Raw genomic sequence first — 25,284 nt, forward strand, 5'->3', positions numbered from 1 at the left:
GTTTCTCACATACTGGTTTTATACAAACACAGCAGTGCATTGTGTCAGCGTAGTGTAATGGTCTACGTCTTCTTAGCCAGTTTTCTCTCCGTTTGCCATTGTCAGTGAAAATGATACTTTGTAAGGGTTGCGTACCCAGCTGGGAATACAGTTTTGGTCTGGGATGAATAGAAATCCTCATGGGTCATGATCTGTGGGTAAACCGGGATGAAGCTTCTCTCCGATGCCTGATGCCTTTCCTCCTCGCCTCCCGCAGCGTGTGCAGAGGACTTCTTCTATACCTCACAGGGGGGAGACACAGGCATCGAGGGCATAGATGATGCTGAGGACTTTGAGAAGACGCGACAAGCCTTCACACTTCTGGGTAAGCAGCTTCTGAGTGGGAAAAGGCCTGCATGATTGACCTCAGGGAGAGTAGAAAAGCACGACACTGTCCCACTTTGCCAGCCTTTGTAAGCCCATGAGAAGCCCTGTTGCCCTTGGTGAATGTCTCCTCTTACCCCATCCCAACCTTCAGACTCCAGAGTTTAAGACTTGTAACTTTGTTGATCTGTCTTAAAAATAAGGGTTTGAGAGTTTTGCTCTTAGGCACTGGAAAGTGGCCCCTTCTACTTCCTCAGGCCATCGAAGCCAGTGGAGCAAAACAAAAAAGGGCCACATCTTGCGCTGTGGTCTGGGTTTAGGCCAAGCATTCTAGCAGGAAGAGCATGTCTTTAGGACCAAACCAACCCATGTACCGCAGTCCTGGGATCCAAGTCAAAAGCAAACTATGACGGTGTGGGAGCCTTCTCACATATACAGTGTCCTTTCCATTACCACTTTTCCACAGAGAGCATAACAGTGGGATTCTTCAAGATCTCTCTGTGTTTCTGAGCACATCCCTACTCGGCCTTTTGGCTAAGATCTTGTGTCCTTCTGGGCATAAAGGGCAACAGAGTGAGAGGAAACTCCTCTCCCCTGCCATCTTTGAGGAAGGGGAGCCTAAGTGGTAGAGTGGAAGGCCGGCCTTTCTTAACTGGGAGATTGAATGACTTAATTCCTGGAACCTGCAGCCAGAAAAAAGCGAAGCTTGGGAAGTCAGCCTCAAACTCACACAGTGGTGCAGGATGGCCCTTGTGTTTTTCCCCAGCCTGTTCTCTGACAGGAGTAGACACCTGGCTGCTAAGTCATGTGACTACTTCAGACCTGCATTTCTTGGTTCTTTGGTGGGAATCTGGGCAGTCTTACCCAATGTCCAAATAAAACATGGCCAAGCAGGACCCGCCCCAATCTCTGTATGGTAGAAGCAGGGCTTCCTGGGCTGAAATCCGAGTGCTCTTCACTTCTCTGGATAACCGGTGGGCAGATGTACTTTGTGTTTTGTTCCCATGAAACAATGACCTAAAAGCCACACTGGTTATTCCAATGAAAAATATCAGTTAACCAGAGCAGTAGTTGATGATTACAAAAAGGGAATAAGAGGACTTTAGGGGTGCAGAAGTAGCAGGGGCAAAAGAGCAAGGAGAGCAGCTGATAAAGGAACTGTTGACTGGCTGAGATTTCAGCCACTCAGGAGCGTGTGGTTACCCAAGATCAGGAAGCCCGCCAGTGAAGAATCCTGCCAGAGGGCATGGGCCATTGCTGGTCTGCAAGGCAGCCTGCAGTTGCCCCAGCATGTGGTGGGACCAGAAGGTCTCCGAAGCAGCTGCTAATGAGGAGAGCATGGCCTGAGCGCACCGCAGTGGCTCATCTGGGGTGTTGCTGTGCTGCCGAGATGAATCAGAACTACGGACACCCACGTCCTCTTGTTGCTGTTGCGTGGCTCGGTCACAACTGCTCTTTGACCACGCTGGCCATTCCACCAGGGGGCAAAGGGGAAGTGTTCACTGGGTCTCGCTCCAGTATCCCAAAGTGGGGAAGATTTGAAACTGAGAGATAAGAAATTGATAACTGGCACCCGGACTTCTCCAACATCCCATAATCGTTTTATTCTTCAATTGGGGAGCAGGTTTGGAGGTGGACTTGCTGAGCAGGGGAGCAGTCTGCCCACTTCGACTGGAGGAGGCTCCTGGTGGCTGCTGTGAGCAGTGGGCGGGTGCTGATCCAAGGAGAAGGTGGTTCCCTCCAAGGCTCCAAGGAGGCCGGGTGCTTTCATGCACAAAGCAAATGGCACTGGAGAATCTATTGAAATGAGCCTTTCTTCTCTATTTTCGATAAACACATTTCCTTTTTTACTCACACTTTTTCTTAAAGGACAAGGTTATAAATATTTGGGGCTCTTTGAGCCATGCTGTTTTTGAAGCAGCTACTCCGCTGTGCCGCTGTTGTGTGAAAATAGCCACAGACAGAACGTAAATGAGTGGGCATGACTCTTCTAATAAAACTTTATTTATAAAAACACGCTACAGGCTATGGGCCGTAGGTTGCCAACCCCTGCTTTACTGCTTTGGTTTTACTGTTTGATTTTTGGCTTTTTGCTTGTCATACTGAGGTGCTGCTCTTTAGGATAGTGTATAAGGAAGGGGCTTTCTGGTCAGTATAGTGCAGTAACGCTAACTATTACTAGGATTCCGTAGGCGTTCAGTATCTTCTACTAAAATTCCTGCCATGACAGTGCAGTGAAGGCTTTGGAAATGGACACAGCACTCGTTCCCAAGAATAAGTGAAGAAGAGAGAGAAATGATCCGTCCCTCCTGGGATGGTCCAAAACCCACTTCCTGACTAGTAGGACCTATTTGAGAGCAGGACGCTCTGGGCTCTGATTGAAAGCCTAGTGCTTTACTCCCCATGTGGGTGTACCACCATCGAGCCCCCTGTCTTGTCTGGGGGTATTGGCCTCTGGCTTTAACCTATCTTCGTTTTTTCAGTCTTATTCCGTTACACTAAATTTTTTTGGCCTCCAGCTGTTTTTTTTTTTTATTAGATTAAATAAAATGGCTCATGCGTTTCTGTAGACACTTGTGAACACGTGCAGTCTATATAACCGTCCTCAATTCAGTTCCCTTATTCGTGTTTCTGAACACCTATCTGCCAAGGCAAGAACAGGCATTCATTATATTGCTATTTCTTTGTGTATTTTAAAACTTTATTTTAAAAAATTTAAAAAGTAAATCCCAGCCCCTATGAAGCTTACACCGTACCAGTCCTCATTAGTGAAGTCTAGAGTTACGTTGTCTAGTTCATGCTTGGATTGTCCACTTCTTGGATAGTTTTTAATCCCAGTATATTCCATCTTTACCTCCCAGTTATATAGGTGTCACAGAGTTTTGTTTTAATTTTTTAGCCTGTATAAATTGCCTTTAAAATAACTGCAGCTGGAGAGAAATATGGGAGGCCACTGTATTATTTCTTAAACTGAGTGATCTTTTGTAATTCAAAAAGAAATGATAATGCCTTAAAGCTAAATATAAATTTTAAGAGATGATCTGTGTCTTTGATGACTTACTTGCTCAAGTCAACGTGGCAGTGGGTATTTGCTCCCACAGCAGTTCCAGGTTAGGTGTGTCCGTAACTGTGAGGGCAGTGGCCAGGAGCCAGCTGGCCGTCCAGCTCCTCCAACAGTGCTCCCAGAAGTTCCTCCTCTTCCTCCCCTGTTGGCACTTCGCATGTGGGACACAGATGTTTGCTGGTTATTATGTTCAGAGAGAAATGGCTGCAGATAAATGACCATTCTTATTAAACTCATAAAAACATCCATAAAGTATTTGGTTGAAATGAAGTTTAAAATGAGTCTGCATGATTGCTGTCTCTCCTTTGCTCTTGGAGAAGTTAAAATGGTAGCATAACCCATCTGGTTTGATCAGGGCAATCAGAGTGAGGCTATTTCGCTTTCAGTCCAGGGGAGCCCCTTTGCCCTCTGAGCTGTTACTATGAGTGGTAATTACTTGGTGAGGAGCCTGGTTCATTTGAGGAGTCATTGGCCCAGAAAAGAAAAAATCAAACTTTTGTTTAAAGTCCTTTAAAGAAGGATAAAATGTCCTTTCTATCCTACCATGGATGCTGAGTGTCATTCATTCATTCTTTTTTTTTTTTTTTCTTTCCAGGAGTGAGAGAGTCCCATCAGATAAACATTTTTAAGATAATTGCTTCTATCCTGCACCTCGGAAACGTGGAGATTCAGGCTGAGCGTGATGGTGATTCCTGTAGTGTATCAGTAAGTCACACACCAGCACCCAAGATAAAACATACACAATTTACTCTGCTCTTAGGGTTTTATACAACTGAAATGTGTCTTTACACTCAGAGGACACTCGTAGGTTATTTATTCTTAACAGTAATGGTTTCTGTTCTCTTGCTGATAATTTTTTAAAAGAACACATCCTTTTCAAATCAGCTGCCATCAAATTTCTATCACCAAGGGCAGAGAATTTAGTGGCTATTAAATAAATTCTTTTTCTTATGAATTGCTTTTCCAAGTACCTTGTGGTCCATGGAATTCTACGAAGTGTTATCAATCCATGAGTACTTTCTGAGCTCCCAACTGAGGTCCACGCAACAAGGAGATGAAGGAGTGTTGGACAACGTATTTGGTGACTGTCTCCGAGGAGCTTACAGTGTAATTGGGTAGACAAAAGATGACCCTGCTTGGCAAGATTTTGACAGTATGATGCAGAATATTGGGACATCTATGTGAAAGTATTGCAACTTGTGAATTACTCCGTAAATGCTCATAGTGACTGTTATTTTCCCAGTGCCCAGTGTAGCACCAGATATGTGCTAGGTAAGAAATGTCTAAGTGGGTAGATGTGGGAGATGGTGGAGACGTGTAGTTCTGTAGACAGCAGCTGGGGTGTGCTCTCTGCTATTCGTGTCAGGCTAGGTCCGACCTGGTTTTCTCACCTTGAATAAGTGAATCTGCAATTGTTGATTATATACCTTTTGTGTGCCCCTTAGTGGCTAAGTCCTAGGGAGGTACAAGGATGATTCTTGTTCCCAACGACTTAGAATTTAGAAACCCACACTCTGGGAAAAGACAGAAGGCAATACTATAGAATATGAATGTGGGCCTTTGTCCATGCCACTCACAACTGATGCTTTTTCAATTGAACAACTATTTATTAATCTCCTGCTGTTTGCCTGGAGTTTGGGCTTATCAGAAATTGAAACTGGTCCTACCTTTAGAGGAAGGACCTGAACGGTAGTTGGCATCGGGCAAGCCCTTGCCCCATATATTTTCCCTGAAAGAGAAATGGTCTTGGGGGTGGGAGATCCCCTGGGCCCATCAAGGCTGCCACATCCTCAGCATGGAATCTGCCACGTCAGGAGAGCTTTGGGGCTCACGTGCCTGGGCCTAGCGCGAAAGGAGGGAATGCGGAGCTGAGCAGTGTTGGGGGACCATGGATGATGTGAGGGGGTGTGTGTTGGATGGGCAGTGAGGTTGTCAGTAATGGTGTTATGAGAGAGCCCATGCTGTGCGAGGAGGTCCTGGACCCTGGCAGGACGGGGAGTGGGCCTCCAGTGCAGACCACAGCCCCCCGCCCCCAGTTCTGAGGCCTTCAGGCCAGGGAAGCATTGCCCCCATGGCTTTCGCCTTGTGAGAAAGGCATAAAGGATCTGTGCCCAACCCCCACACGTACCCCAGTAAATGCCCCTTGGTCCCTTAGGGCCGCCATATGCATCCTAGTGTCAGCAACAGGGGAGAGTAGGAATGTTTGCTTTGAGAAACTCCTGGTTTGGGTCGGTGAGGTACAGGAAAGGTGACACATATTCCCTTGGTTTCCAACTCACCCAACACCCACCCCCCAGCCCCTCCTCCCCCATCACGGAGTCTTACAGCATCTGTACTTTTCTCCGTGGTGCTGAGCATGGTTTTAAGTTTGTTTTGCGCGGGGAGGTTTGCTGCATGTCTCTCCCCGCTCATGAAACTTCACAATCTACGAAGGCAGCTACTGTTGGTGAATTATTGTATCCCCAGAACCCAGGACAGTGCCCAGCCCTTGGTAGGTGCCTGACGAGTGGATATTTGATCAATGCTGGTTTCCCCCACTAAACTCTAGGGCCATGTCTGTGTGCTCTCTCTTCCAGCCCTGACACACATTGGTACCCACCAAGTGTTTCTGTTAAGACTATACGAGTGTGAGAATAACAAGGCATATACTTGGAGAAGAGTGGACAGAGGGCACAGGTGGTGGTTTAGGGAGAAGAGGGAGGAAGCTGAGAGGTAGAGGTGTGGACACCAAATGGGGCAGCAGACCCTATTTCTCAGAGATAACAGTTGGTCAGGCTTCCCTTCCCTTCCTCTTTATTTTGTTTATTTGACAGAAAGCACGAGCAGGGGGAGATGCAGAGGGAGAGGGAGAAGCAGGCTCCCTGCTGAGCAGGGAGCCCGACACGGGGCTTGATCCCAGGACCCTGGGATCATGACCTGAGCCAAAGGCAGACGCTTAACCGACTGAGCCACCCAGGTGCCCCAGGAAGTCAGGGTTTTGAGCACAGGAACTTGGTCTAGGCCAGTCTTATGTTCTCTGATTGGAGACTGCAGAGAACTCGTCGTGAGTGAGAGCTTGGAGTCAGGACTGCCAGGGTTAAATCCTGGTTGTGCCACTTCCTGATGGTTAACCTTCCTGTCTGCCGCCTCATCTGTGGAATGTGGGGTGGTATTACCTACCTTAGCCCAGGGCTCACATGAGTGCATTCTTGACTCTTCTCTTTCTTGTTGGAGCCAGAGTGGACCTTACCCTCATCCCTGTTACTTCACAGGGTTGGAAAAACAGGCCCAGAGAGACCATGATGACAGTTAATGGCCACGTCGGGCCACAGCCAGTGCCGTTTCCCCCGTACCACTGCCAGCCTGGGGCTGGGGCTGCTCTCGCCATGCTGATGCCCCCCGGCAGGTGCCGTGCCCAGTGCTGGGCACACAGCGTACATGCAGGAGGTGCTTCACTACGTGCCTGCTAGTGAAAGTCTCTCTCAAATGGGTTTTGGTTTATTCCTCCGGTACAGAGGGTGGGCCTCCTGCTGGAAAGCCTGTCTGTCCATACGCAGTATGCCTTCTGCTCGGTAGTTTTGATTTTTAATTAAAGCGTGAAACTGTGTTCCATGACTGCCAGAGTTACCTTGGAGAGGCAACAGCGTGCAATTACTTGGACACCAGAGGCAATTTGTTTCTTGAATCTGGCAATATGGGCCCGCAAAACCTAATCTACCTATGATGCGATTTTTAATGGATTTAGCATCATTTAATTAAGCTTAAATGTAATTGCACGATGTTAAATCAGTCTCAGCACCTTTAATCAACAGTCAGAAGGGGGTAATAGAGGGGCAAGCCACATCCCACTGCAGCAGCTGGGAACCTGTCCTGAGGTGATTGTCAGACACTTCCAGAACTTGTGGTTCTGTCTCCACCGTGTTTGCCAGGGAGGTGCCGGGGAGGGCAAAGCTCCAGGAGGCAGGCCTGGAGCAGTCATGTTGGCTGCTAGCAGGCCGTCTACAGGTCAGGGAATCCAGCTGCAATGCTATGCCTAGCAATTAAGAATTTCTTAGAAGTAGGTCAGATTAAGTAGTTGGACTTTTGCCACCTCTGAACCTGTTGCCTGCCTAGCAGTCCCCAGGCATTTAACAGCACTGCATATGGCTTTCTCTTGTGGGGAGGAGGTGGGCAGGTGTGGGCTGCTGCAGAGAGAAGTCTCTCAGTCAGGAGAAGTAGCTGAGGCGGCCCCGCGTGCTGCGTGAAAAGATGGGGGCCTGTCTTCTCTGGCTGGATCAGGAGCTCTGGGCCACAGTCAGGGGTGCCTCCCTCCCCCTCATTCTCTTTGTTTGAGAAATAAGGGATTGGGTTAGAATGATGATTCCCAAGGAATTTTCCTGGAAACTTTAGCCCTAGGCAATTTCTTAAGAAGGTAAGGGTTCTGGGGCACCTAGGTGGCTCAGTCCGTTAAGCGGCTGCCTTCGGCTCAGGTCACAGTCTCAGGGTCCTGGCATTGATCCCCGAGTCCTGCTCCCTGCTCAATAGGGAGTCTGTTTTTCCCTCTCCCTCTGCCCCTTCCTCTTGCTCATGCTTGCTTGCGTGCGCGCTCTCTCTCTCTCTCTCAAAATCTTAAAAAAAAAAAAAAAAAAAAGTTCTTTAGTCAATGAAGTGCAGGAAATGCTGCATAAAATATGTCTCTTGGTGCTTTCAGGGTCTAACAGCCCAGCGGTGTTCAACCTGGTTCTGTCCCTCAGCCCCTGTCGTTTGGTAAAGCCCAGTCATGTGCTTTGTAACTGTTGCTTCACAGACCACATTTTGGAAGAACACTGGCCTTACTGGGAGGTTCTTTCCTACTCTGACATTCTATTATTTTGTAATTGTGTTTGCTTTGGGTAGATGGATTTTAAATATCTGTAGAAGAAAAAAAAATGGCCTGGGGAAATGGTGTGAAGGGGGAAATGGTACAGTTATCTGCGTTAATTTTCATTGAACGCTTAAACTCATTTAAATCCTACAAGGCAGCCTCATCAGAAAATGAGTCCCACAAGCAAAGGCAATTTAGGGCCATTATTGAAGGTGGCACATCATGTTCTGAAGGGTTCCTTTTCTGCCTGAGAGTTAATAAGCAATCCAGCAGGCTCGTGGCTGGGTTATCAGCTTCCGGGGGGAGGGGGGATTAGATGAGGGATCGGAGAACAGGGTTTTTTTGTTGGGTGCCCTGAGTGAAGAGCAAGGAGTATCTGACTTACACATGTGGGTGAAATTAAGACAAGACCTGTGGGTGATGTGCTTCTCAGGGTCAGGAACACCAGGTGATATGCTGGGTACTTCGGGTAAACGAGGGTCGAGATCGGAGGCAGCTGGGTACGCTGGGTGGGAGGGTGCCGCTTATCGCTATAGAGAAGGGTTTTCGGGAGGAATTCTTCGTTTTCCCTCCAGCTCTAAAAGGGTAGGTGGTACCAGTTGCAGTGTTCCAGATGGCTCTTCTTGGGTCAAAGTTGTTCTCCGTTCTTGCTGTTTATCCTAGCTTTCCACGTTGGTTGGCTTCTTTCCCCAGGCAGCAAGGGCTTTAAGGGTAGAACACCAGGTTACTATCACTGCGGCTACCGTGCAGGACAGTCGGCTTGGCACAGTGCAGTGTCCGTGTGGGGAAGATGTCCAGTTGGTTCAACTCCACTCATTTCAGAACGTGCAGCTGTTAGACTGGGTGCTGCGGGTCAAGGGTAATGCTGGAACGTGAGGACTTCTTTCCGTGCTCAGCCCTGTGTGTGGGACTCCACAGATGGAAACTGTACATTTACCGTGATTCTGCATCTGCTGCTTTGTACGATTCCTGCTGCCTTCTGGCTCCTTATTCCTAATGGATTTATCCATCCCTAAGTTATCAATTCTCATTCTGCTCCCTTCACTCAAGGGATTCTCTCCAGCCTCTGACTTGGCAGCCAGCTGGCAGTGGAGGAGGGCAGAGGAGAAGTTGAGAAAGATTTTGGTTTTCAAAGCCCTGGTCATTTGGTGTAATGGTCAGTTGGAGGAACACTCTTGGCGCCCAGCTTGTTCCTCCACTTGGTGTGAGAGTACACGAGCCGCCAGTGCTGCGGCTAGGGATAACATGGGTCTGCGGTGCTGGCTGGGCTCATTCTGCCCCTGGGGGAGAGGGCACATGGTGGGCTTGCCTCCTCTCCCCTCCTGAAACCATCCCGTGTCTCTTCCAGCCCCAGGATGAACACCTAAACAACTTCTGCCGACTGCTGGGGGTGGAGCACAGTCAGATGGAGCACTGGCTCTGCCATCGCAAGCTGGTCACCACCTCCGAGACCTATGTCAAGCCTATGTCCCTGCAGCAGGTGATCAATGCACGCAATGCCCTAGCCAAGCACATCTATGCCCAACTGTTCGGCTGGATTGTGGAGCACATCAACAAGGCCCTGCACACACCTCTCAAGCAACACTCCTTCATTGGCGTCCTGGACATCTACGGGTAGGCCTGCGCCCAGCCTCCTTTCACTCCGCCTGATGGTTGTGTCCTCCTGCTGGCATTTCAGGGTTGGCAGGAGGTCTTGGAGAGCTCCCCCAGCTCCCCGGTTCTCAACCAGGGAGCATTTTTTGGTTGTCACAATGACTGGGGTCTCTGCTGGCACCTAGTGGCCCGAGGTCAGGGATGCTGGTGTCCGACAGTACAGAGGAAAGTTCCAAAGAAGAATGGCCCCCATCAAAACCCCAGTAGCTCCTCCATGGATAAGCCCTATACACACCGTTCTTCACAACTGGGAAATGGGCCCAGAGAGGGAAGGGTCATGCCCAACGTTGGACCAGAAGCTGCTCTGAACATAATTTCAGGCTTTGTGTCTCAGCTGTTATACTGAAACCTACCATCTGACCTCATTCACTGTATTCCGCATCAAGATGGTTATTGTAATACCATGATTTTGCCCAGTGCTGTAAGACTTGTGTGAGAGGCTTCTTTTCCTTTCAGAATTCTAGCCTAATGGCAAGGACTGTTATTTGTTACAGCGTCTTTTGCAGGGAGAGGCAACGTGGCTCAGTGGAAAATCTACCTGACTAGGCTTCAGGCGACAGGCGTTTTAACTCAAGGCTGGCCCCAGCTCGCTGGGTGAGGCTCCATAGATCACAGCCCCCTTCTGGTCTTCTGTCTCCATAGCTTAAAGTGAAGCATTGAGCCATAGTCTCTCTGAGGTTCTTCCCAGATCCTTGTAGAGTTCTTTGAAATTACATGTCCTCCTTTGCAAACTCCTTTGCACCTCTTTTACGATCAATGTCTTGCCCTCTTTAAGCTAATAATAGATTGAATCCTCCTGGGTCTTCATATCACAGAAGGTGATGGCTTCTGTCTTAAAATAGAAATTGAGACCCATGGAAGTGCAGAGTTGTAAGACCAGGGCTGCTCTAGTGGGAACAACTGCTTAGCGGGTTGATGGGCTGGCACTTGCCTTACGTTGAGACTAGAGCAAAGAGAACCTCCTGGAAGTGGCCACCTCCCCCAGCAAAGGTAGGCAGTCCTAGTTACATTCCGCTGCTCTTGCTCACCGCCAGGTTTCAAATCAAACCATGTTGCAGGGTGTGGAGGATGTGGAAGAAGGAAACTTGATTGCTGGCGTCACAAAGGCCTCCCGCTGACGAACGGAGGCACACACATGAGCTACATAACACAACAGAGTCAACAGAAGAAATTCTGGCAGAGTCCATTTGAGGGTTTGGACCCTCAGTGTGGGATGAGCGTCGAGGCAGGAGAGGGCATGCTCGTAGGTACCGCCAGGGAAAGCTTTACGTGGAAGGTGGGGTTTGAACTGGGTCTTTTAAAGGCAGGGACTAAAATATGGGAGGCGGGGGCGGCACCTTTGGGAACAGGGGCACTGTCACGATGGTGGGAAAAGCAAGGCGTGGAAAGGAAACGTCCTAGCTGGTGAACCAGCAGCGCGGGAAGCAGGAGGATGCGTCTTCAGGGTGCTTCGGGGTTTAATCCAAGCACCGGGTATGGGCCATTTCTCCTTCTGGCCGCCGAGTGCCTGCTTTGTGCTCAGCCCCTCCTGATTCTCTGCGGAGAGCATAGAACAGGCCGTACCCCGGGAACCTACCTCCTCACTGTCGGCAGTTCTGTTATTCCGTCATGAGTACTGTCAGGAAATTGGGTCCCCAAAACACCTGACCTTTAGTGTTCACATCTGAAGTAAGACCCAGAGAAACTCCGCTGCAGCCTTTGACCCGATTCCCTAACTGTACTTACGCAAGAATCTAATTTACTGCGATTTTGATCTTTGAAGATGACCAGGTAGGCTCCTGTAACTGTGACGGACATGTAAAAACATCGTGACTTCAGTGCTCCCTACACTCACGTCTGTTATGGTTCCCTGCTGTCTTAGCGGCGCCCCGGGCATCCCCCGTGAACAGCTTTGCTCCTTGCTGGCGTGTCATGCTGCTGGGTCTGGAGATGCCCGCTGGGCTCGCGCAAGCTGGCATTTTGTGCTTCTGTTTGCTGTTTACTTTTCATCGTTGAGTCTGTTCTCCCACCAGTCCTGTGATTGCCCCGAGGGGAGAAATTGATTTCAGAGAAGGCTTGTCTGTGGTTTGAGTAGATTGGCCCATGGTGAGGTGGGAATCCTAAGAACTCGGTCTCCTGACCTGCGCGTGCCCCCTCCTCTTGGAGTGGCTGCGGCTTCCTCTGGGAACATCCGACAGCTGTCCAGTGAGAGCAAGGTCCCGCCGTAGGGCCACGGGCTGGTGTCCTTGAGAAGTTTCCTACCCTTTGTGCTTCCTTCAGACATGCTACGTTGTTTTATTTTCTCTTTAAAATCCTTGTTCTTTCTCAGGCGCTCATTTCCTTTTTCGAACTGTGTCACAAAGTGGTCCTGTTTGCAAAGTGATGCACTCTTTTCTGCAGAGATCCAGGGCCATATTCCTCCATAGGCTCAGGGTAGTGCCACGTTCATGCCCTCTAGGCAGAGTTCAAGATGGCGGGTTAGATATGGGGTGGGCTCAGAGTTAATGAGCTGGCTCTCTCTCTGGGCCATCTGTTGCCAAGAAAGCACTTAGAGACTTTCCCTGAATGTCCATAAGCATGCTCCTCAGCAGTTCGAGTCTGCCGAGAAATTACTGTATAAATTCGCACTGGCCTAGGCTCTCTCTTCTGGCCAGAGGGTACGTCATGAACTCTTAGGAGGTTAAAACCAAACACTTCACCATAGGCAGGCAGCTCACTTGAACCTGGAGGTACTGTTTCTGTTCCGTCCGGTTAGTGACATTGTTTCTCTATCTGGAAGATGACAACGTTGGGTGGAAGTTGGGCTGAGCTCTTTACTGTCCTCTCCCCTTTGTAATCCTGGTGTCTATCTCCTTTCCCTTGGACTTCAGACACCTTCCAGAAAGCCACTGAATCTTTTTTTTTTTTTTTAATAATGTGGCCATCCCTCCTTTATCTGGGACAAGTGTCACATCTAACACTCTTCTACTTGTTGTCTTCTCCAACCCACCCCCCCCAATTCCAAACTGATTCCTGTCTTTACACTTTATTCATAATGTGACTGTGGGAAAGGATTCTAAGGAGCAATTCGTCTCTATGGCCTCGGAAAACTGAAGCATTATTTTATTTTTTGAGTTGTCTACCCAAGTCCCTGACCACTGAACACTGGAGAGAGAAAGAGGGAGAGGCCACCTCTCCATGGTCTCATTGTGTCTCAGCCCTAAGACAGGGAGATGTGGTACACATAGAAGATGCCCTTGGGATGACCTAAAGTCTTCGTCTATCTTCTTTCTTGTCATCTGTGAGCAAAAAGAGTGACATGTGGAAGCTGGGAAGGATGGTGGGGATGTGCTTCTGAATACATTAAACCCCATTCATTAAGAAGAAAGGAATAAGGAATTATCTCCCTCTTAATCAGGTTACAGATGTGCAAAGCTAGCAAATGAGAGTGGGATTGCCACCCCCTCCCCAACAAGTAGACACTAATTAGTAACTAGTGGGATAACTGTCCCCCGATGAACTGTAGCCCCTATTCAGGGAGTTATTGGCTCACCAGTCGAGCTCCTTCTAGAAACAACTGAGAAGAGTTCTGTGGGGTGGGGGAGCCACTCCAGAATTTTCTATAAATGTTTAAAATGTTACTACAGAATCAGCAGCCAGAGTGAATACTCCTTTCTTTGTAGATAAGAAAACAGTGCGTGAACCAGCATCACCCATAGGTACTTCTCCTCAGCATGATGTTCTAACTGGTGGTTCGGACAGTAGAAAAGGCTGTGAGCCCCGAGACAAATGGCACAACTGCGGGGAGCCGCTGCTCAGAGGCCAGGCCCCCAGGTTCTCCTGACCGTTTCCTGACACTCAGTGTCCTGACAAGAAGGATGGTTTCCCTACAACTTGCTCTCCTGCCTCAGCTCCAGAAAGTGCAAAGCAAGCAACACCCACGGAGCTGTTTCGCCAACCTGAGACCAGCTCTTTCCCTTCAGTAAGGATCCGTGACGCTGCCTGCGGCTGTTTCTTACCAGGCAGGGGATGGAAATTAACAGGACAGAGCCAGGCAACTTTTGGCCAGGCTTTCCTGTTCATGTTACATTAACCAGCGCTTGCCTCTGCAGGCTTGAGGAATTCTGATTGCAATCCTTCATTCCTCTCTGCTCCTGAAGAAGAATAGCTTCAATTTGGGGAAAAGGCATTTGTCTTTGACTTGAGCCTTCAACAGGCCAAAGTGGCAGGGGCTTTGGCTGGGGCTGGCCCGCTCCTGATGAGGGCAATTGGCCTAGGAGGCTTGTGGAGGAAGGCAGGGTGGAGATTCATGCCTAATACGGAGGAACATTGCGGGGGGGGGGGCAGCCCCAGGAGGCAGGAAGCGAGGTTTGCTGGGATTTTCTATCCTCAGCTCTCACATTATTTTCTGTTTCTTGTGGTATTTCCTGACTTTAATACTAGCATCCAACTCTACTCAGTGCTTTTTAACAATATTTTTTAAAATAATTTTTTAAACTGTAGCTGGAAAAGCACCTAATATAAAATTTACCACCTTAACCATTAAATAACTAAAATCTTCTTTTTTTTTTTTTATTTGAGAGAGCGAAAACACATGCAGGAATGAGCAGGGGGAGGGGCAGAGGGAGAAGGAGAAGCAGACACCTCACTGAGCAGGGAGCTAGAAGCAGCACTCGATTCCAAGACCCTGAGATTATGACCTGAGCGGAAGATAGATGCTTAACTGAGCCACCCAGGCACATCCCCCATCTTAACCATTTTTACCTGCACAGTTCGGTGGTGGTAAGTATATCCACATTGTTGCAAAACAGAATTCCAGAGCTCTTCGTGTTGTAAAACTGAAACTTTATACCCATTGAAGAGCTCCCATTTCTCCCTCCCACCAGCCCCTGGCAACCACCATTCCACACCGTTTCTGTGACTTAGGACTACCTTAGGTGTCTATGTAAGTGGAATTGTACATTTGTCTTTTTGTGACTGGCTTGTTACTTAGTATAATGTCCTCAAGACTCATCCATGTTGCAGCCTGTGGCAGAATTTCCTTTTTTAAAGCTGAATAATGCTCCAGTGCGTGTATACACCACGTTTTGTTTACCCACTCTTACCCATCAGCTGATGGATGTTTGGGTTTCTTTTACCTCTGGGCTATTGTGAACAATGCTACAATGAACAAGGGTGTGCAAATACCTCCTTTTAATTCTTTTCAGCGTACACCCAGCAGTGGGATTGTTGGATCATATGGCAGTTCTGTTTTTAATTTTTTGAGGACCCTGGAGATTCTTTTCCATAGTGACGGCACCACCTTGCTTTCCTATCAATAGTGCACAAGTGTTTCCGTTTCTTCACATCCTTGACAACACTTGCTCTTTTGTTTTGGTCGTAGCTATCCTAATAGGTATGAAGTAATCTCTCCTTGCAGTTTTAATTTACATTTCTGTAATGATTAGTGATGTTGCTCATTTTTCACACGCATCTTGGCCATTCATATGTTGTCTTTGGAAAAATGTTCAAGTCCTTTGCCCGTTTTTTTTTTTTTTTTTGCGTTATTTGCTCTTTGTTGAGTTGTAAGAGCTCTTTGTATATTCTGGATATTAACTCCTTATTAGAAATATGATCTGCAAATACTTCCTACTATACATAAGTTACCTTTAATGATCTATTTTGAGTAGACTTCTTAGGCCCACTGTTTGCCTTCATTTTAAAGGCTATTTGTTTTCTTGGTCTCAGTCTTCAAAATGGACTTAATTTTACAATTCCAATTTAGTTATTCAGAGAAGATTACCTAGCTCCTCTCTGACCAGTATGAAAAGGTTTCGTGGTGAATGGAGGGGGAAAGGTCAGTGGTGTTTTCCTTCCAGCCTATAAACAGTGGACCGGACGTGGGCAGCCCAGATCCCTGGACAGGTCGTCTTCAGGGTGAGCATGCATGGCTGGCCCTAGTATTGTCAGATCTAGCAGATCGCTGAAGCCATTGGGGTTTGCCCTGGAATCTTTGAGACTCCCAGGAGAGCCTTGTAACTCCAGTTGCTCTAAAGTCCATCTCAACCTTCCAGAATTTCTCTGACTTAGCTCTTGGGCTTGTGGCTGGAGCCAGACACCCATACATACTCAAGGCTCAGATGAAGTCGCTGTTCTCTCTGTGCCATCACCCCTATGAGCTCACCCACCACTGAAGTCCTGTAATACATCAAACCTCTGTTCCTTGGGAGTTTGCATATACTGGGTTCCTCTGGTCTTCCTGATCATTCTTTTGCCACCCTTGCAGTTGAGACAGTTGACTGGTGGGCTGGGAGAGGATTTCCACATGGCGGGCGTTTCTCTGTCCTACACCAGGGTTCCTGGCATGAAGAGGAGCAGGGAATTGGAGCACACTGCAAAGTAAATGGACTTAGGTTCTCCAGTAGAATAATCATTTTGGCCTTGGGATGTGAGCAGTGCCTAGTACTGTGCCCTCCCTGAAGGTCAAATCCTGTGTGGGCTCATCTAGGCTCAGAGAAGCCCAGGAGCGGAGTGCAAGTCCTGCCATGCTGGGGTACAGCCAGCATCCCAAGATGATTTAGTAAAGAGATCGGGGGGCTGGCCTCGTGAACAGACCACAGGATGCCCTTGTGAAGTTTCATGGGCCTCGGGGGGAGGAAAGAGACCTTGACGGGATTTGTCCAACTTTTAATACACATTCCCTGGCAGCCTCCCCTTATTATACAACCTACAACCTGTATTTTGTCATTTGACCTTTGGTAGAAGAGACTGAACTGAGAAGTTGGGTTCCTTTGAGCCATGCTCTAGGGCAAGAACTGTTTTTCCAGCCTTCAAAGCATTGCATGGCTTCCTTTACGGAGCAAGAGGTTTGTGGAGGTTAATAATTAACTCAGAGGGCCTGTCTGACCTCCTTTTATTGCTACTCCACTTTCCGACAGATGCTACCTTATGTTTAGAGACATTTGTGGCCTTTACCACACCCTGATACTGGAGCAGACCCAGAAGGAAATTCCATCCTCTTCTACATTTCAGGGCTAGGGGCATCGTGAAGGTAGGGGTGATGGTTGTACCAACATGAGTACAGACTTTGGGTCTCAGCATCAAGTATTATTCTGCGTTTTGACTTTCCTCCCACCCAAGGATTCTGGTCTAAATATTCTCAACATTGATTGTACAGGAGAAATCCAATTCCCTCTAGTATATAAATTTCTTTGTGACAGTTTAATGTTGTGAACTATAAATTGATCCATTGTGTTTATTTAAAAAAAAATCATTCTGTTGATGGGAAGAATTACTACAGATATAATCCTATTGTAGAGACGTTGCCCTATCTCTCTGCCTGTGGCTTTCTGAGGTCAGTTATCTTAGACGTTTTCCAAGCTACCCAGACCCCTCATTCATCTCTGGCCCTTCAGGCATTACAGTAATTACACTAGATGGCAGAGGAATTGTTACCAGATCCTATCTTCGAAATAGGGAAATTATGAGCTAATTTTAGGCCATCTCAAATTAATGAGAATGTTCTTGGTGGAGTGCTACCAACATAAACCTTTAAAAAATGACAAGTGGGAGATACTTAAATCTTTTATCTGTAGAGCTCGGTCCAAGCCCTGCACGTACACCTGATTGCTGTTATCTGGCCAATTGCTAGGCTGGCTCTTTTGTCTTTCCTGTAGGTTTTATTAGATTTCCTCTGGGGCTTTGCCGGTGGTCAGCAACCTGTCTTGGGGTGCGGTGGAGGAGGAAATGAGGTTCTAAGTGACAGAACTCCATGTCTAGGGGCGTCACCTGGACTGAAGGGGCTGCAGTGCAGCAGGACAACCGACAGGCACAGTGCCCCCGTCCTGCATGGCCCAGATGCAGCTCCTTCCTGCCTGGACGTCCATCTTTGATCTTCTTTTATTAACCTACAATTATTTCTCCTATGTGGGCATGACCAAAGGCTGCTTTTTAATATGGTTGTGTCCAAACAGTTGACTCCTTTGATCTCAAAATGACTCTTCACTTCTCCATGTCTTATACCTTGGCAGGGGAGGTGGGCACGAGAGTGGGGAGAAGCCTGTTGTTTTCTGGGCACTGACATGGCCCCGTTGGCTCCCTGATGCATTTATCCTCTATTGGGTGGTGCCTCTCCAATGCCACCAGCCCGCAGCTCTGACATCTCTTGTTTGGGAGTGGTAATTAGGGAGCACAGTCTATTGGGGAAGACAGGAATAACTTTACATAAGATTGAGAAAATTTAGTTGTGTATACTGAAGAATGAGGGGGTAAAATTGTAAGGTTATGGGGAGGCTGAAGCCTGTGTGCCCCCGACCCCTGGTCCCTCATTGATACTCCCACTCCTTTCCTGGGAAGTATCCTTGTCCACTGCCCTTCCCTGATCTTTTCCTCCTTTTCTTTTCTTTTCTTTTCTTTTTTTTTTAAAGATTTTATTTATTCGACAGAGATAGAGACAGCCAGCGAGAGAGGGAACACAAGCACGGGGAGTGGGAGAGGAAGAAGCAGGCTCATAGCAGAGGAGCCTGATGTGGGGCTTGATCCCATAACGCCAGGATCACGCCCTGAGCCAAAGGCAGACACTTAACTGCTGTGCCACCCAGGCGCCCCAGTCTTTTCCTCCTTTTCTTAATGAAACTCTTTTAAATTAAGACTGTGGCCTCAGAAATCACTCTCTGGGATCACATACTGACTCTTCTGCATACTGATTTGGAAGAGAATTTCATCTCCCGCGCCTTAGTTTTTTCCACTTGTAGAATGGACTTGTCGTGGGCACCGAACAAGTGAGAGAACTCTTGAAACTTGTGGGGCCGAGTGCTCAGTAGGTGCTCATCCTTCCAGTGGTGCGAGTGAGAAAAAGGCTCCTTCTGCACCTCCGCTGCCTCGGCCCGATGACACTGCCCAGTGTACAAGATGGCCCCTCTCATTTGTAGCTAACGCCCTGATTCTGCTCGGCTGCTCTGGCTTGGCGAGCTTTACCATGGCCGTTCGGTTGTGTGGGTGAATCTCGCCTCCATGCCCCATTGGTCGCTTGAAGCCCTCTCATTTTTCCCTCCCTAGTGTCTTCCGATCCTTTTCATTACTCGGTCACCACCAGCTTAAGTCACGCCCTGATTGTTCTTGTGAGATCATTACTGCAGTAATAATTGCCTTACTGACTTCCTCCCTTGTGTCTGGCAAACCTTCCCCCATATCAGTTCTTCCCCTTCCTGCCAGTTTCTAAGCTGCACATCTGATGGTCCTTGAATTGTGTGTAAACTTGAACTTCATGAAAATGAATTTAGAAAATAAAACATCCTCAACTAGACACTTACATGCATTGGGAGGCTGGGGTGGGTGTGGGGTGGTAACATGAATTGGTTCCATCTTTCTGGAAGTTAATTTTCTTCTATCTCTCAAGAAACTGTATTCTGACATGGGGATTCTGCTAGGATGATAGTGTCCTTTGAATCATGAATTCAGAGATGTGTATACAACATTTGCCCCATCGTTGATAGCAGCTAAACATCAGGAAAAGAACCAAAATGACCTATCATAAGAATTGGTTAAATTGTGGCTCATTTGTGTTGGGTGGGGGGACACTCCAGCCCATGAGGGGCCATTGTGTGAATTGGAAAAAAAACAAAACAAAACACCCCCTCTGGGTGGAATGCCCCCCCTCCCAGGCTTGTGAGGGACTTCAGTGCCGGAGTTGAACGTAGAGCGGGGGGTGTGGGGGGCAGAGATTGGAGATGAGAGTGGCCTTCTTGGAAGTCCCAGTGATTCCTTCGGTGAGACAAATGCCCCTTTGTCCTCTCTTTCCATTCTGCAGGTTTGAGACATTTGAGGTCAACAGCTTTGAGCAGTTCTGTATCAACTATGCGAACGAGAAGCTACAGCAGCAGTTCAACTCGGTACACTTGCCTCCTGGACCTGGGGGTCGGGCGGGGATACCTCTCGCCCTGGGAGCCACAGCCTGGGGCAGTTCTCTTCCATCCAGGGTCCGTAGGCTCTGGGTCTGCCCCAGCCTTCTCTGTGTGTGTTGGTGGTGCCCCAGCTTTAGGAAGGCATTCCCTGCTGCTCAGGAGGAAGTTTGAATGGGGCACTGGGTTGAGAGGGTAAATGATCTTCCCCTTGGTTTTGACTCCCACGCCTCCTGATCCTGGGCTTCTGGGGTATTTGCCGAATTGCAAGCCAGTTGATTACTAGAATATTCTAGAGAAGGGCTCTTCATGGGAATGGGGATCACCTAACTGAGCTCTCCTTTTCTGCAGTCATGACTGTGACTTAGCGCCCCAACCTTTTCTGATGGGTATACACCCTTCTCTGCGTGTATCCGAGCTCACGTGGTTGGAGCTCAGGGGAGATAAACGTCAGGTGGTGCCCACAGCTCACTAACCTTGACCTTTCACTTCTTACCCTAGCACGTATTCAAACTAGAGCAAGAAGAATATATGAAGGAGCAGATCCCTTGGACCTTGATTGATTTTTATGATAACCAACCTTGTATTGACCTCATAGAAGCGAAGCTGGGCATCTTGGACCTGTTGGATGAAGAGTGTAAGGTAAAACGATGCACTCACTGTATTAGTTCAGTTCCAGTTGGGGGAGGTGCTGGGGACAGCTGTGTGCTGCAAGGGAGTGTGCTGCGGTCTCAAAGCTGGCATTTCATTTGCAGTTAGCCCACATTTAGTGTGCCGAGTGAAACCTTCATGTCCATGCTAGATGCTGGAGGGTAACTGTGTTGGTGAGTGCGTACCTCTCTTGGCAGAGACTGGATGGTATGAACTGGCACAATATAATGGTGGTGTGGATTTGGTGCCCCAGATGGCCTAGGTGCCGAGAAAAAGACCCCAACATCTAGACAGGCATCCCCAGAGAGTGAAGGTCAAAAGCCCAGGGCATGTTTGTCATACCAGATGTCTTATGAGTGATAGAGCTGCATGGCTTGGTGGCAGATGAGGTCCATAGGTTCCCTCCATCTAGCTTTTTGTGGGGTCTACTTTGTAGGACAGGAATATCCTGAACGGCCAGCATGGGGAGAACCAGGCAGCCTTGGAAATGTGGGGCAGAAGGATCTGGGTTTTATTTTTTTAGGATGTATATATTTGAAAGAGAGAATGAGTGGGGCTTAGGGGCAGAGGGAGGGGGAAAAGCAGACTCCCCACTAAGCAGGGGAGCCCAACGCAGGGCTCAATCCCAGGGCCCCGAGACCACAATCTGAGCCAAAGGCAGGTGCCTAAGCGACTGAGCCACCCAGGCGCCCTGAGGATCTGGGTTTTATTGATCACCTAACTTCTTTGGCCTTTGGTTCCTGCTCTGTGAATTAGTAGGGGTTGGATCCGATGATCTTCAGAATTTCACCCAGTTTGGTGGTTGCTGATAAGAGGGTCACATTCCTCTAGCAGTAGAAACTCTGTTCAAAACGTGTAGAAACCACATGATTCTTGATATTGCAAGGGAAAAACCCAGTTGCTTTTACTTTCTGGCCTCCCATGTCTTGCCTGCGAAGGATTGAGTGTGGCCTGATGGTTTAGAGGAAGGGGTGTCTCCCTTCCAGGAGGGTACTCCTAGTTTCTTTGGTTTTGACAATGAAAAGGAATGGTTACTAGAACAGTAGAAGATGGAGTGAAATATGCTGAAATGCACAGCTTGCGTATCTTCATTCGTAAAGGTTTTTAGCATTTCTTCAGAGCTGTGGGCTTTGTCCTGAGTCAGCTCCAGGCAGGGCTAATTCCTCAGTGTGACAGGTGTGTGCCTAGGCGTGCTCAGTCCCACCCCAAAGGCAACACCATGTCCTTGTGTCCACCCCGGGCCTCTTGGCTGCTGAGCCAGCCTAGCTCCCCAGGCCCTGGCTCCAGGACTCCAGCTCTTCAGTCCCCTCTCCGGTGGTGAAGGCTAAGACCCTGTGAGGCTCTGAGGAGGCGCAAGAAGCGGGTGGTTTATCTTGCACTGCTCTCTACCTTAGCTGTTCTGGAAGCGCCAACTGTAACAGAAGGCCCCGGGCGTGGTCTCTCCTTCCTTGCGTACAACACCTCTTAGAGAAACGCCTAATGCTTCAGGATGACGGATTCTGGGAATCAAGCAGCCGCCTAATTGATTTCCAGTGATTTATCCTGCCTTCAGCAGACAATCAAGGACCGCTCGGGGTGGGTTTGCTTTGGCTTATGGTTTGAGGATCTGAGAGGTGCCATTACCCAAGAGAACAGGTCCCAGGAATGTCAAGTCAGGGTGGTAAGAGCACAGGTGCAGGGACCTCAGACTGCTGTCCAGAGTGGGGGAGGCAAGGCAGCAAGGGGGAACCAGAGTCGTGTGCGCCTGGGGAGCCGGTGGATCCCAGGGTGGTGGGAGATCCTTAGCAGAAAAAGCAGAGTGGTCACCTGGAGGCCCAAGCCGCAAACCGTATTCAACAATTGGGAAGGTAACTTTCCCAAATCCCTGCACTTGGCAGCCTTGGATGTTCCCAGGTACTGCGTGCAAAGTGCCGGGGTCTTCCTGTTGGAATGTGTTTTACTTTGGAGAGGTTGATGGGAACTCGAGCTCTGTGTGGATGATCTCTGCTTCGTGCTCTGTGGAGCCTTCTGTCTGGGTCAGTTTTGTAAAATCAGGTGATTTCAGCTGAAGACTGGATCTGCCTTAGATTCCTGCCCCTGCCGTCAGACACCCTGAATGTATTATGTACCTACTGTCTGCAGGTCTCGGGAGGGGAGGAAGGGTGCTCCCTACTGGCCAGCAAGAATGAAAAGGGGCAGGATGGTGCTCTGAGGGGCTGGGCCTGGGTGAGTGGGGCCCAGGAGGGCTGTGGGCAGGGATCAGTGCCCCCTGGGCCCAGAGCGGCTGGCAGAGGCCTGGACCACAGCCCAAAGGCCGCAGAGCGACAGCTGAGCAGAATCAAGGGAAGGGGATGGTGCTGCAGAAAGAGGGCCGTTCTGTCAGGTCTCCTTGCTTCCTTATCCCTGAGGCTCCTTGGAGGGGCAGGTCTGAGGAGAACCTGGATCTCCTGCCAGTCAGGCTGGTGTTGGGAGGGGGGAGGGTGTTGCTCCTGCTGGCTGGACACGGTGAAACCCAGCAGCGGCTGAGTCCACGGAGGGGGGCAGGGCAGGCAAGACGAGCACCTAATTAAGGAAGAATACAAAACCCTGGTCTGGAAACCTTTTCCTCCCAGAGTTAAGTGCTCTGGGCTTGGAGGCTGATTCAGTGCAGCTGTTTGGAGCAGGACTCGAGGGAACCAACAGGTGGTGGTGCTTCTGTCACGACTCCCGGCCTCGGACACATTAAGAGAGTGTGTGTGCCTGTAGGGAAGTCATACTGCATAAGCCCAACGCTGCACAGTAGGGAGGCCTGCTGCACCCTTCGGCAGCGCCACTGGCTCGGAGCCTGAGCAGGGAGGGAGTCCCCCGGAGCTGGGCACAGCTGGGCACCGTGCATCCCTCAGGACTGTCCCGTGGGGCTGCGGAGCTGCCTCCGACCGTGTTCCTTTCCTCCGCTGCTGCTCAGACACGCGCTGCAGAATGACAAAGAATGGGATTGCACCGTGAAGAATTGGGCTCTGTGACCCCCATGTGACAGGACACAAAGCCACATGAAGGATTAGACTCGTGCTATAAAAGCAGCCACTGGGAAAATCACTTTTCCTGGAGAAGACACACAGCGGCAGGCAGAGCCAGTGAGCTGGGAGTTAAATTAGAAATATGGGGGGGGGGCATGGATTTAAAGGAGCAGCACACAGGGTGGCTCTCCCCGGAGCCTGTGAGGGAGGCCTGCAGCTGCACGGGGTGCTCACCGAGCAGCGAGTTAAAGCACCCGGGGCTCCTTCAGGTGGAAAGCCTTTTTGCAGTCGCGGATTTGTAGTCAGCCCCAGACCATGCCACAAGCCACAGCTGCTCTGTCAGTAACCAGGGGGGCAGGACACGGGGTGTTTGCTTATAGGAAGTGTTTATTTCCAGGCTGCTCTTAAACAAAATTCTCCCATCCCCGGTGTTCTCTGAGGCTGCCGTGGGGCTGGGGTGCTGCGCCACATACGCCGTATTCAGACCGGGCATTCCCTGCCCTCCCTGTGTCCCAGCCACGTCCGTCTCGGAGGAGGAGACAACTAGTTGGGGCTGATGGGATAGGAGAGGTCAGTGCGTGTTTCCTCATGAGTGACATGTTGGCATCAGCAGGAATTATCTGAAAGTGATACCTTGACCCCTGGAAGCAATGCTTTCAAGGAGCAAATGCTCTCCGTGTGGGGAGTGGGTGTTGGGAACCCACAGGAAGGTCCCGAGGCAGGAGGCAGGCTCTGCCCTGGGGGAGTAGGATTCTTTTGTTTTAGGGACCCGGCCTGAATCGCTGGCGGAGGGCAGACCTTCCGTTAACGCCCTGTTGAGGCAGCGGAGGGACAGCATCCTGAGGGCCCTCTGCTTCCTCACCTGGGTCCAGCCCGCACTCGCACTCGGGAGGGTTTACTCGGTATTAACCCTGAGGGTTCGTGATTTGTTGCCCCGGAGGTCCCCTTGTCCTGCATGTTTGTGAACAGGCTGAAACCGGAGCAGGAGGGAGGTGAGGGGGCCTTCCCCCCTGTCCTCTTTCACCTGCCCAACAAACCCCTCGTTCCTGCATCTGAGTCCCTGCCCTTCACACAGCACCTCGAGGGGTCAGGCAAGCGCTGCATCACCAGGGTGACAGAGGTGGGAGTTAAATCAGGAGGAGATGACTGCGGAGATCGTGTTGAGGGGAGAAGCATCCCCTAAAGTGCCGTTGAAGCAGAGAAGTCGGAAGTGGGTGCCCTTCTGGGCAAAGGGAGTGTCCCGTTGGAGGACTTGCAGTAGTCCACCCTGCCCAGACCCTGTGAGGTGGCAGGAGAAGCTGGAAATCAGGAACCATCAGAACAGGAGGCTCTGTCCAGAGAGGGCGTTCTGACTTGGAAGGCTCTGGGTTCGCAGGGCTGGGAGGCAGGGGCAGGTGTGGTCAGACGTGAATAACTTCATGGATGTCGCTGGCCGCTGTGTGGAAGCCGAGGTAGAGATGGAGAGAGGAGAGCAGGGAGGCAGACTCATGCGGTCCAGGCAGGAAGGCACAGAGGGGTTCAGGGGGGCCCTGCCTTTGGCAGCAAGCCTGTGGGTTAGAGAATTTGGCAGGGAGCTGTCTGGGCGGCAGCCTGGCTTCTGCGACTTCGTGGGCAGATGAAGTGAGGCAGCAGAAGTGTCAGGTTTGACGTCCCCCCCCCCCCCATAGTAGTCACGGCTGTGGTAGGGGGCGGTAAGAGGAAAGGCAGGTGGACGCACTCACAGGAGGCAGGCAGTGAGTGCACAGGACCCAGGCGGGGAGAAGCGCTCCCTCCCACAAGTCGCAGGTAGGAGGGGCAGGCTGGGTGCAGGGGTGGGGGGGTGGTTTCTGGATGTAAAGCAGGATTTCCTGCTTGGTTGGCAACCTCTGCTTCCCTGTGAAGGAGGACATGCGTCCTGTCCAAGAGGGGGCAGCTTGGAAG

At 49.7% G+C, this 25,284-nt stretch overlaps 1 protein-coding gene across 2 annotated transcripts in view; it reads left to right on the forward strand.

The window, feature by feature from the left end:
- Positions 1-25,284, forward strand: part of MYO5B (myosin VB) — a 340,915-nt gene that overhangs the window by 205,531 nt on the left and 110,100 nt on the right. For both annotated transcript variants that reach the window (XM_087869830.1, XM_087869831.1), the window contains exons 8-12: positions 257-364; positions 4,023-4,132; positions 9,598-9,863; positions 19,648-19,729; positions 20,240-20,380. In XM_087869830.1, the coding sequence (XP_087725956.1) occupies positions 257-364; positions 4,023-4,132; positions 9,598-9,863; positions 19,648-19,729; positions 20,240-20,380 (707 nt within the window). The remainder of the gene's footprint in view (positions 1-256; positions 365-4,022; positions 4,133-9,597; positions 9,864-19,647; positions 19,730-20,239; positions 20,381-25,284) is intronic.

The sequence above is a fragment of the Ursus americanus genome, chromosome 19 (assembly GCF_024610735.1).
Source record: "Ursus americanus isolate L20-20 chromosome 19, mUrsAme1.1.p, whole genome shotgun sequence".
Lineage (NCBI taxonomy): Eukaryota > Metazoa > Chordata > Mammalia > Carnivora > Ursidae > Ursus > Ursus americanus.